We start from the raw sequence: 13,264 nt of genomic DNA, 5'->3' as shown, positions 1-13,264 counted from the left end.
GAAAGGTTTATTTATTTAACATTGCCAGAAAGTAAAACAGTCACTTTTGCTAAATTAGTTAAAGATGCTAATCATAGCATGGAATGCAGTGAGTGTCAATCTGACATGTTTTCAACGTTAATTTTAAAGGAATACGGACAGTATGTAATTTTAATGATGCAACGCTGTAAAGCTGATGGTTCAAAATTGGATACTTTAATAAAGAAGTTTACAGGACAGCAATTATCAATTTCAGGAAAAACTTTTGTAACAGTTGCAATAATTTTCCATGATGGACCTACTGTAACTTCTGGTCATTACACAGTTTATCTTAAATGTGAAAAAGGCTGGACACTGTGTAATGATTCCCAATTGATTTCTAAGCAACGTTTGCCTTTTGATTTAGCAAATTCTTATCTAATCTTCCTGAAACCTAAATTTTAGAGACATTTGGCAACATCTGGACAAAACAATTTTACCATTTTATTGGATTACCATTGGAATTTACAAATAAAAAGATTTTACAAATTATCATTTGGCCTAATGGAAAGGTAACCAATTGTAATGTGGAATTTTTCCATTTTTTAATGAAACTTTGGATATCCAAAACTTTAGAAAAAAATCGGTAACATCTGCACAATTTAAATTTTGGAATGTTATTGGATTGCCATTGGAAATTTATTCAAAAAAGATTTTTAAAATTACTATTTGGCCATGCGGAAAGGTAAACAATTCTATTGTGGACTTATTTAATTATTAATAAATCTTTCGGAAACCAAAATGTTACAGAGAATCGGTGAGATCTGTACAATTTAAACTTTCGATTTTTATTGGATTACCATTGGAAATTTAATCAAAAAAGAATTTTAAAATTACTATTTGGCCTAAAGGAAATGGAACCAGATGTATTGTGGAGTTATTTGAGATATATTTTTGTGATTATACTTCTGAAACAAAAATATCAGACGGTATTTTAAAGAAATAAGTATTGATATTAGATGATATTTTTTAAGAATATTATGCATTTCTATAATGTTATGTTTAAGTTAAAAGAGATCCTGGGCTTTTTTTATACAATCTTTGAGATTGTTATTTTTTTTTTGCCCGCTGTTAAATGATGAATGCAATTGCTTTCACAATTTATAGTGAAATGCAATATATTCTGAAAACAGCAAAAAAAAGGCAAAAAATTGTTTTTGAAAAATATGTAAATATGTGTACTGTATTATAAAATGTTTTTTTAAATATTAATACTTTTTTCTTTTTTTTCAGATTGAGATAGAAAATTTTCGAAAACTAGAACCATTTTTAAAGCAATTAAAAAAAAAATTAAATGAATAAATATTGTTTTGAGTGGCTATGGTAAGTCAAAAATTTCATGGTCCCTTTTTTCCACTTCTCCACAATCACATTTTCAGTTTTTCATTGTAGTCTCTCAAGGACCTTGTAATGTGATAATTGATTTTTAGTGGTTTTTTTTTTAAAAATAATAATTACGCGTACCGTACGCGTACGGTAAAAAAAAAAAAAAAAAAAAAGTTTTAAAAAATATATTAAAAAAAGTTGAAAGGTAAGGTTGGCTCTTAAAAGAGCCGTTGTGTTCATGCAGGGACAGAGGAAAGAAAGAATGGGAATATTAGACGGTACGACAAATGTGCTGATCTATTTTATTGTTCACTAGGGAAATACTGGTCTCCCTATAACAAATTAGATCATGACCAGTGGCGCACCGTATTTCAACTCTCAGAAACCGAGGGTTGATTTCCAGAGGATGAGAAAAAGGAGATGCTCCCCCCACAGATGAAGGGCTCACCTGACCTGCCGAAGATGGACTCGGCCCTGCAGATGATGGTCCAGGCTGAGCTGCTGTGGATGTGCTTGGTTGACTTACTGAACGGTTACCTTCAGTATGTCGAGCATGTATAATTCTGTGTACATCCTTAAGGTGTCTCAACATGGTGTGATTCCCGAAGGAATACTTCCTGTTGGGATTCCCTCTTGAAAGTACACGCTTACACAGCTTACAAGTCACTAAGGGTGCATTTACCTTTTGCTGGCCCTCTGGAAAAGAAAAATACTCCCATATGAAAGAGGTCTTTTGTTTCCTCGTTCTCTGCCTCAAGGTAGTGCTGCTAGCCTCACTCTCAGAAGGGCTCTGCTGTTCTGCCATCGTATCACAAAGACAACCCAGCTCCTTCTCCTAAGGGATCACAAGCAGAAATGAGGGGAATGGGTGTGGTGTAGGAGAGTTCTAGAACTGAAAGTTGTAAAAAACAATCAAAAGTCTTGTTTCTTGATCACATGACCTACCGTACGCTTACGGTACGCTTACGGTGCGCTTACGGCAAAAGTACGCATGCACGTAAAAAAGACACGCGCGCATGCGCACAACAGGCACGCCCCTTCACTTCCGCGTAACGTGCGCGTGCAGCGTACGCGTTACGCGCTGTGCGCGCGTGACGTGCGTCTACGCATATTGCGTAAATAAACGCAAACAGCGTAGAAATCTAACGTAATTAAAGCAAGGCGTGCGCTTACCGTACGCGCACGTTAAAAAAAAAAAAAAAAAAAATTAAAAAAAGGGAAAAACAAAAAAAAAAGTTATACTAATAAATCTTACCTGTTTATTTTATAAAAATGGTAAAAAAAAAACATATTGTAGAATTTTTAAAATTTAACCATAGTCTTTAAAAAAGGATAGAAAAATAAAATAAATATATGTAAAAAAAAAAAGAAAAAAAAAAAATTAGCATTTAAAAAACCTTGCAAATTCACTGAAAAAACCATGGGTTTCACTCACGTTATAGTTAGGAATTAGCATTTAAAAAACCTTGCAAATTCACTGAAAAAACCATGGGTTTCACACACGTTATAGTTAGGAATTAGCATTTAAAAAACCTTAGAAATTCAATGAAAAAACCAAAGGTTTCACACATGTTATAGTTAGCTGGACATTTCACTCGTAAAAAACCATTGAAATTCCCCCGTTATAGTTAGTTCAGCTAACTATAACTCGCGCGCCCGCAATGCACTACTGATGACGTCACATATTACATCACTCATGACATGGTCACTGACATCACTCATGACATCACTGATGACATCTCAAATGACATCACTGATGACATCACTGATGACATCATCCTTGTGATAGAGTGGCAGACCTCCTCTTCCCCTAATATAACCATTGAAACACACATTCAAAAATAGAAACTAAAATGTTCAAAATAATGAACATATCAATATCAGTTACAACAACCTATTCAGTAATTCTAAGAACCACATACACATACAGTAATTCACCAACAGTCCTCTACAGTCACTCATACATGTACTCACTCATCATATGTACTCATACACCTGTACATCCTGTTACACAATGCCACTCATCCATAGAGTAACTCACACACATAGTCACTTATGCTAATAAAGAATCAATCATCCATTTACTTGCATATACAGTTATACACACACCACCACACTTACTTCTACAGAAACTTACATATACTTACTCTTTTAAACAATCACTTATAGAAACACATACTTATTCATACAGGAACTCTTCCAATCTCTCACTCTCACATATACTCACTTATATACACCAATAGTCACATATACTAGTTTAAAACATATGTAGTTACTCATAAAGACACTATTGAGACAGTCATTCACTCACTAACACACCCATGCACACACTCATCCACCCATACAGTCCTGCACACATGCTGTATTCAACACATACAAACAGTGAGTCACTCATTCATGCACCTATGCACTAAGTAATACCCCCCACCGAACCATACAGAAACTCAGACACTCATAGTGATAAAAAACCAACTAATAACCTATATAGACACTCATATAGCTACTCACCAACCCATGCAGCCACTTATACACAAAGTAAGAAACTGATACAGATATTTAAATATTTAAAGATTACTCAGTAAGCCATGTATTCACTATGATACACTTAAACAGTCAGTTACACAAAAAAAAATTCAAAAAAAAAGTATCCATTTAGACACTTATATACCCATTTATTCTTCCTTTGACCTTGAGATATACATAAATATAAAAAATATTTAATTTTCAGAAAAACACACAATCACTGGATGATGTCATCAGTGATGTCATCAGTGATGTCATTTGAGATGTCATCAGTGATGTCATGAGTGATGTCAGTGACCATGTCATGAGTGATGTAATATGTGACGTCATCAGTAGTGCATTGCGGGCGCGCGAGTTATAGTTAGCTGAACTAACTATAACGGGGGAATTTCAATGGTTTTTTACGAGTGAAATGTCCAGCTAACTATAACATGTGTGAAACCTTTGGTTTTTTCATTGAAAATATATATATATCTGCGTGTTTTTACTTGTTTACTCACCGATCATTAGCTAAAAAGTAAAAAACAAAAAATCACCCATGTAATTTCGCAGGGGTGCGCATGCGCTTGCAAAATGACACAGCCACTTTTTTTGACAGCTTCAAACCCTTTAAAAAAATAAATAGCCGTTTGCAGTGTTGCAGAGCATTGGGGATGCTGTGCAGCATGACTAGAACCCACTGGTTAGGCCAATAAGCCCCTGAGGCGAGAGCTATTGGCTTTGCCAATGCTTGTTCTCAAATTGACAGATCTGTTAGTTTATATTATCTCACAAACTGTCCTTTTCCGGTTTCCATGCCCACATTTAAAAAGTTGCGTGGAGCGATGGAACAGAAACCCATCAGACTTCAGATTTTTCTCGATTGAAACAAATAAGGACAGTGCTACATTACAGTCATTGTAGACTTCGCTGCATTACAGTAGCATCACAAAAGGCCACAAAGGGGCGCCAGATTACAGCAAATGGTCTGACTGCTAAGGAACAAGGGTTTGAACAGCGTATTTCTTTTGCCTGTGGTTTGAAAGATTCTACCTGGGAACTGATCAGAGGCATTTTCTATACGTGTTAATTGCATTATGGAGATACTGGAGGTAGTGCGGGCACAGGCGACTGAAAACGGGGAGGCAAAAGAAGAAAATACGTAAATGTACTGCCTATTTGACAGAGAAAGAACTCGTGCGTCACCAGCTAATGAATCGAACAGGAAACTAACCCCTGAAACTAGATGGTGACAGAACCAGCAAGGCAGGCACTCTCAGGGCAGAGGAGCGCCAGCTGTCTCTGCAGGAGCAGATAGGTGTCCCTGTGCAACACCAAACAGGACGCAGGAACATTTTAGGTTATACGAAGAGGTACAGAGGGATTAGACAGACACACATGTATCTGGCACCCTACCCGTCTAGCTAGTGTTGTGAAAGGGATGGCAAGATGGAAGTCACACTCGTGAGATGCTCCTGTGATACGCCTTTTGGCCAGCTGGCTCTGGCGCAGGATTGCGTCACAAATACTGCTCACGTGGAGTGGCGCCACATATACTGCTCGCGTGGAGTGGCGTCATGTTGATCTCACTTTGAAGATAAGTCTACACTCGGCCACATTTACTAACTTTTCACGCAACGCAGCAAGGCAACTTGATGGGCTGCGTTGTGTGAGAGGGGGAGAGCAGATATGCACCATATCTACTAAGATGTGGCGCACTTCTGCTCTCTCAAAGCGCAGGCGCACTTCAGGCATCCTAGCGCCAATGCAGGCACCCCTACACCTCATTGCAAGGGTGCCTGCGTTACAAGGAGAATTGTTTGTGCAGGAAGGAATAAGCTTCCTGCACAAAAACAATCTCTTGAGGCATTTTCCTCTTTCTATGTGTGCTGCAGATTTTTCCTTTTTACACCATCCTCTGGGAGGTGTAGCAATTTCACGCAGTCCCAGGTTTACACATTTTGTAAATCTGGGGTTGCATGAAATCCATGGGTGAATGCATGGAAATGCTAATGTTCCACCCATGGAACGCCTCCCAGAATGAAATGTAACGCAACGCATCACAAGGCACTGCGTTGCGTTATATTTTTTTGCAAAGCAACGCAAATTGGCCCCTGCGTGGCTCTGTAAATATCTGCTAGCATTTTGCCTCATGGACGTGGTGCAACCATGGCACAAAATGTTAGCAACTCTGGCCCTCGATCACCAGCTCTTTCAGCTCCTTCAGGACAGTGCAATGGCACAATGCTTTGGACATAGGTGTGCAAACCGACAAATAAACATGAGCCAGAGCAGAACCACGGATCAGCTCTGGCTCTAGGGAGCCCAGCCACAGGCCTAGCTCTGAAAATATTTGGCACGTGGCTCAGTGAAATAAAGTTTTTGCTTAGGATCACATAATTTGGGAATTTAAAGAAGCCGGGATTGATCCCAGGTTTTTCTAGTTTCATACCATGCAATTCAGCCACCAAAGGTTATTAGGTCTTGGAGAATGAGATTAGAGCGTGGTAACTGAAAGAAAACATATTTTATTTTTGGCAGTTTTACATAGCATGAACCTTGAGAGTGCTTTACATCTGGACAGGGAGATTTGCTGGGATTCACTGGATGCCATGGTTGAGGGCGTGATTCGAACCTGGTTCCCCACGTTGCTTGTTTGGCAGCCGTAGCCACAAGACCACATCATTTTCTGTGAAATCTCAGCTTGCTTTGGGCTAGGGTTTTTAAGAGGACCTCAATCTGAGCCAGAGCCATTCATACGGCTCGAGCCTGGCTGGAGCGTTTAGCAGCTCACATACCTGTAGCTATGGACACACACAGAGGCAGACTGCCTTTCTGTCGTGAAGTCTCTGAAACAGCCCCAAACTCTTTCAACTTCAGACAAGAGATTACCCTGTGAGTCAAAACCTTCTTCAGCCAATCCAAAGCCACTATCCTTTCTGAAGAGGGATACAATATGTTTCACTTATCTATGTGATGGAGAGCATAAGCTCTGACCATGCTCAAAATCTTCCGATGTTTTTTCAAGTTTGCAAATAAAATTGTATAGGAACAGTCTAACTAACCTTTGTGGCTAGCATCATCATCACAATTACTGCTGTTTATACAATAGAGAATACCTAGATTTCTGGCAATTCACATTCAGGAATGTTTAATTTCTTTATATGTAAATGTGACGTTGTAGAGGGAAATCATGTTTCTAGATAGCTATCTATGTGATAATGGGTATCACTGCTACCTGTACATTCGCTGGGGTACAAAACGACCTGCATAATGAATCCTAAATAGGCAGGATGTAATTTATGATGTCTGGTGATTGGCTGGAAATTCAGAGATGATGACCAGCAAAGAACAGCAGACCTCTATTTCTCCATTTGCTTCCCAAAAAGGGCAATATTTTTTGTTTTAAAAGCAGCCTGCGTTAATTACAAGGACAGTTACTGTTTCTTTTTTGGACAAAAACAATTCTGTAAGGTAACAGATAGGTAGGAGCAGACAGTGGTCCTCTGGAATACTGCCTTTTTCCGATTCAGTGACATAATATCAAGAACACACATATCATGATATATAAATATTATGTCAAAAATATCGATCACGAAAACATACTTTTCTTATACGTATAAAGGTAAGTACGAAAATATCGAAACAATATATAGTTTCACATTAATATCATTAAAAAAAGACAAATATCGATTTTTAATAGAAAAATATAGATTAAAATAGTAAGTATTGATATATATATAACTATAATATAAGATATATAAATGTAAGTAACATTTAATACAAATTATATATACTTACATAAACATACACACATAAATATAAATATATGTTTATAAATATACATATATGTAAAACAACACTATTAATAAAAAAAATCACATTATTTTTTTAGATAAAATGCATATATATATATATATACACACACACACACATATATATATATATATATATACACACACACATAACATGATTAATAAATTAAATGAAAAAACTATATTTTTAGCAAAAATATATAAACATAATATATATGTATATTCAAATAATATCAAAAATAATATACAATTAAATAAATAAACAAATAATAATATTACATATTTCAATAATTGTAAAAAAATTGTTTTATCCGTGAAAATAGATATATGATTTCTACTGCAATGTATACAATAGTGGGAAAAAGCGTTGGACTCAATAGGTAAATGTGTGTATTCCCACTCCAGTCTGTGCAATAGTAAGGAAAGTGTTGGACACCAAAAGGGTACAATTTACTATTCCCATTCCAATCTGTGCAACAGAAGGGAAATTGTTGGTCTCCGAAGTGGTAAAATGTACTATTCCCACTCCAGTCTATTCAACAGTAAAGCAAGCATTGGACGCCAGAGGGGTAAACTTTACTATTCCCACTCGAGTCTGTGCAACAGTAAGGAAAGTGTTGTATTTAGGAGAAGTAAAATTGACTATTCCCACTCCAGTCTGTGGAACTGTAGGGAAAGCATTGGATTTAGGAGGGGTAAAATTTACTATTCCCACTCCCATCTGTGCAACAGTAGAAACTTTGTTGGACTCAGGCGGGGTAAAATGTACTATTCCCACTCCAGTCTGTTGACCAGTAGGGAAAGTATTGGACTCAGGATGGGTAAAATGTACCATTCCTGCTCCAGTCTGTGCAACAGTAGGGAAAGTGTTGGACTCCGGAGGGGTAACATTTACTATTCCAACGCCACTCTGTGCAGCAGTAGAGAGAGATAGTAGTTCAGATAACAAATAACATATTTTAACAACTCTATTCATTAACCAAAAATATAAAAGTCTTAATATAAAAAATATGTCAATTCTTTTTTTTAAATGTACCAAAGTACATAATTATTGCAATTTTGAATAATTATCAACTAAAACAAATATTATTAATTTAATTAAAATACCACACTTTATTCCACCAAACATAACAGCCAGCAATTAAAATGTTATTGAAATAAAAAGTATAACACAATTAACATATTAAGTAATACATAAAACAACTATGAATAAATTAATAAATCATTTTTAATTCATTATTATGTAAATAACGTCCTAACCTATTTTCCTACAAACACAAAAAAACACACCTAATATATAACAGGAAAAAAAAATATTTAATAATTTAGAAAAGTATTAATAAATTTAAATATTTCAATAAAAAAGAATAATCCATCAATCAATCAATCAATCAGGGTTTTTTGAAGCACGCTACTTACCCAAGAGGGTCGCAAGGTCAGCTAAAAAGCCAGGTCTTGAGGGTCTTACTGAAGGTGTGCAGGGTATGGGTGCTTCTGATGTTGACTGGGAGCTCGTTCAGGTTTTGGCTGCGACGTAGGAGAAGACTCTTCCACCTGCTCTGGTTCTGTGGATGCGCGGGGTCACTGCGAGGGCGAGGTCGGCGGAGCGGAGGTTTCTTTTGGGAGTGTGGAAAGAGATTCTTTTGTTGAGGTATTTGGGTCCGATGTTGTGTAGCGATTTGTAGGTGTGGGTGAGTAGCTTGAAAGTTATTCTTTTCTCGATGGGGAGCCAGCAGAGGTCTTGAAGATGTTGGGTCATGTGCTCGTGTCGTGGGGTACCAAGGACTAGTCTGGCTGCAGTGTTCTGGATGGTCTGGAGTTTGTGTGGCAGGGAATTAGTAATTAATTATTACTTAACATTCCATCGTATATGCCTACAAACTAAACAACACACACCTAAAATGTAACTTAAAAATATAATAATTACACAATTGACATAATTATCAATTAAATAATTAATCATTACTTATTAATTATTTATCAATAATATAAATTATTTCTTAATTAATTTCCCACCCTGTACCCCCACAAATCCAACAACCTGCACCTAAAAGTTAACTTAAATATATAATAATTACACAATTTACATAATTAATTATCAATTAAACAATTAATAATACATTAATAATGTATTATTAGCTCATTATAGTTAATTAAATTCCCACCCTTTACACCTACAAACCCAACAACCCGCACCTAAAATATCACTTAAAAAGTATATTACTTACACAATATACATAATAAATTAACAATTAAATAATTAATGTTAATTACACAATAATTATAATAATTTAACTTCCCACCCTATACCCCTACAGACATCACAACCTGCTACAACACTATGAATTACAATTAACAATTAGATTACATTTAAAAATAACTAGAAATTACAAGCTATATTTAACAACATTAACAACAATTATACAAACAATTTATAACATACAATTAAAATATAAACTAAAATACATGCAGTTAATTAAAAAACAATATTTTTTACAACTTAGTTTTGTAAATGATATTAACAACACAGATGTTTTTGACAACAATATCAGTTTAAAAAATGGATATTTTTGTCAACGATATTTCAGCATCACAATATTTATCACAATGTTAAAAACTCGATATTTGCGTGACTCGATATTTCGGACTCAATATTTTGTCCAAATACCTCAAGTGGAATCTGTTCCAAAGACAATTGCAGTCAGATGCCATTGATACATTCCATTATGAAACCCAGCTAGGAGGGGGGCACCTCTTTTATGCTCTCACCTATTTCGATTCATAATGTATCACAAAAGACTTTTTATGAGTGGGAAAGACTACAATAATGATTAATGTGACATGTTAGACTCTTTGCATGAAATAAAAATATAAAGCACACAATACCCACATTCTCAAAGGCCTCATGCCATAACAATTCTAAAGCGTGTTCCATGGTAGAACAAAAGCATCATTATGCTACCACATAAAAAGTAACGTGCCTGCCTAAGAAGTGGGGTATCTTTTTCTCACTTTAATCCTGAAAACCTGAAGACCTGGTTCTGAAGGTGACGATTGTGACTAATATCTCTTTTACACTGATAAAGGGGAAAATTAGAAACTTTGAATGGAACAGAAGAATTTGGACGAGACACAAAAAAAGTTATATTTAAAATGAACTTTTGGAAAAACTTTTTTTACTGCCCTCATCTTCAAAATCCTATGGTAGGGACCACATAAAATACAGTTTAGATGAAGTAAATTTGTTTACGGTGTTTTACCACAATTCTGAAGCTTTTATATGGACTTGGACGAATGCCACTACGATAATATCAGCTACCAACATATTGTCCAGGTAAGTAGACGTAGAGGTATGAATAGTAAATCTATACTTCCGTCCTTGACAATATTTTGGAGTCAAATGTTGTGGAGGTCATGTATGTACAGGTTGACCCCGAGATTTCGACATACAACTATGATGACCATTTACTCTGGGTTTGGTCTCAGGACCTGATTAAGAGTTGAGTGATAACAATAGGTGCACCTTTGACGGATTCGTCCCTGTAGAACAATCATCCCGTAGAATTATCACCGCCCTAGGGACAGCACTGGAGAGGTAGTTCTAGCAGCGATTTTTCAGTTGCGGAGAAAGCTTCACGGAGGGATTTTGCACTGCTTCCACAAGTCAGAGATTTTTCTGTCTTAAATCAACTCTAAATAATGCCATCAGTGTTTAAAGTTTTAAACCCTGTGCTGTCATGCGTAGATTTGCAAGGAGAGCATACCTGATCATACCTGAGGCATTTGAGACTGGTCCAAACAAAGCTTTCACTTAGGAACTATTCAAGCACCACCCAACAATATATTTGGAGACTAACCATGAAAGGTGTCAATGGGCATCTTTCTTATGGGCTGAAAGGGAAGTTCTTAAAAACAGGCATGCATTGTTAACTTGACAGCCCTGCCTCTGTAATAACTGAAATCTATTCACCCCCACCCCCTGTTATTTTCAGGTGGAAGATTATGGCCGGACTTTGCAGTTGCTGCGACTCAGGAACCCCTGGGGCAAAGTGGAATGGGATGGGCGATGGAGTGACAAGTGAGTGCAGAGCTGGAGAAATGTTCAGGGGCCTGTAGGTATTGGGGTGGATCGGGGTTTACAAAAATGAGACCCCAACCTTGAAATACTGTTTGGCTTCAGCAAAGACTCCAATACTTAAACAGGATTTTCTAATTTGAAAACATCATGAACTCAGTGAACAACTCCTGCAGAGCCTTCATGCATTATGTAGCTGCTTGTCACCCTTTCATAAACCTATCACCATCAATGAGCATTCAACGAATTAGTGATGTAGGGTATGGATTGTACATCCTTCCAGAAGTTGTTGTTTGAAAGGAGTTTAAAAGATGAACAAAGAAGTAGGAAAATACATTTGAGCGATCAAGTCATTCTAGAATTCACTTGCCAAAAGTGTAAACAGCGAGAGGTTACATAAGGCAGCTGAGGAACAGATAGGGAAGAATGATAAGTGGACAAAGAGATCTAGGGGGACCATAGAGTGAGAAACAAGAACACGGATAAGAGTCAGTAATTGTAAACAATAAAGGAATGGAAGACATTGCAAAAAGATGAGATGCATTAACAGTAAAGTAAATTAAACAGTAGATGAACACATTTATACTCAATGGGTTGGAAATGAGTAATTTGGTAAGTTGGCAGACCAACATAAAGAGGTAAACGGTGAGTTTGAAGGAAAATACCATTAATTTGCAGTAGTTTCAAAGCTGATAAGAAATTAAAGAAATTAAAGGTTTTATCTTATGAATTTTGTAAAGATGAAAACAACAAACCTTTGTAACCGCAAAATAATTCTCAGAAATGTCCAAAGAGCAGTTAATAAATGAACCTTGTTTTCTTATTGTAAGACATCCATGACTGCGGCTGTAATGTAAGTATAAACTGAACAAGGAGTAAATAAAAAAAGAGGTAAAGAATATAAATGTTCATAGCATGTGTGGTTATAGATACACATTCTCTGCATACTCCTGCCCATCTAGCGCTGGGCTTAGATGCTTGCAAGTTGTTTTTCTTTGAAGAAGCTTTTGCGTCACAAGATGTACTCTGACTCCTCTCTTGGTCCACAATGTGCATGGGCATCAACTTCATGTTAGATAATTTTTTCCCGTCATTGGGTTTGAATATATTCTGAGAGGGCTCGGAGTCCATCATGCTAATCACACATTTTTGATTACCACATGGTTAAAATTCTACACCAACGATTTGGAAGAACAGTCTATGCCGCAACGATTCTGCATTGCTCTACTCCACTGCATACCTTCAGGGGACCGATTCCTATCGCTTGGCATTCCATATGACGTGGGCATCAACACACCCTTCAAGGACCACGAGTCTTTCTTTGACGATCAGTACCAAAGAATGCAGACTTGATGAACCAGACACTCTTCAAACATTGCACCCGGTACAACTTTAAATGTCTGTGGTCAAATCTCCATGACGTCTGCATTTTTGTGTCCGTTTCCTGACCACTACAATGCCCCCAGCTAGTCCTGCCTTGCTTTCCACATGAAGAAGACCTTAAGGTAACACAGAGAGGGGCACTGGG

At 36.7% G+C, this 13,264-nt stretch overlaps 1 protein-coding gene across 1 annotated transcript in view; it reads left to right on the top strand.

Moving 5' to 3' along the window:
- Positions 1-13,264, top strand: part of LOC146797994 (calpain-1 catalytic subunit-like) — a 263,715-nt gene that overhangs the window by 128,778 nt on the left and 121,673 nt on the right. Inside the window, exon 7 of the mRNA XM_085625227.1 lies at positions 11,654-11,739. Within this exon, the coding sequence (XP_085481353.1) occupies positions 11,654-11,739 (86 nt within the window). The remainder of the gene's footprint in view (positions 1-11,653; positions 11,740-13,264) is intronic.

This window comes from Triturus cristatus, chromosome 9 (genome assembly GCF_964204655.1).
Source record: "Triturus cristatus chromosome 9, aTriCri1.1, whole genome shotgun sequence".
Taxonomy (NCBI): domain Eukaryota; kingdom Metazoa; phylum Chordata; class Amphibia; order Caudata; family Salamandridae; genus Triturus; species Triturus cristatus.
The sequence above is the reverse complement of the archived record's forward strand: the minus strand, read 5'-3'. Positions and strand labels throughout refer to the sequence as shown.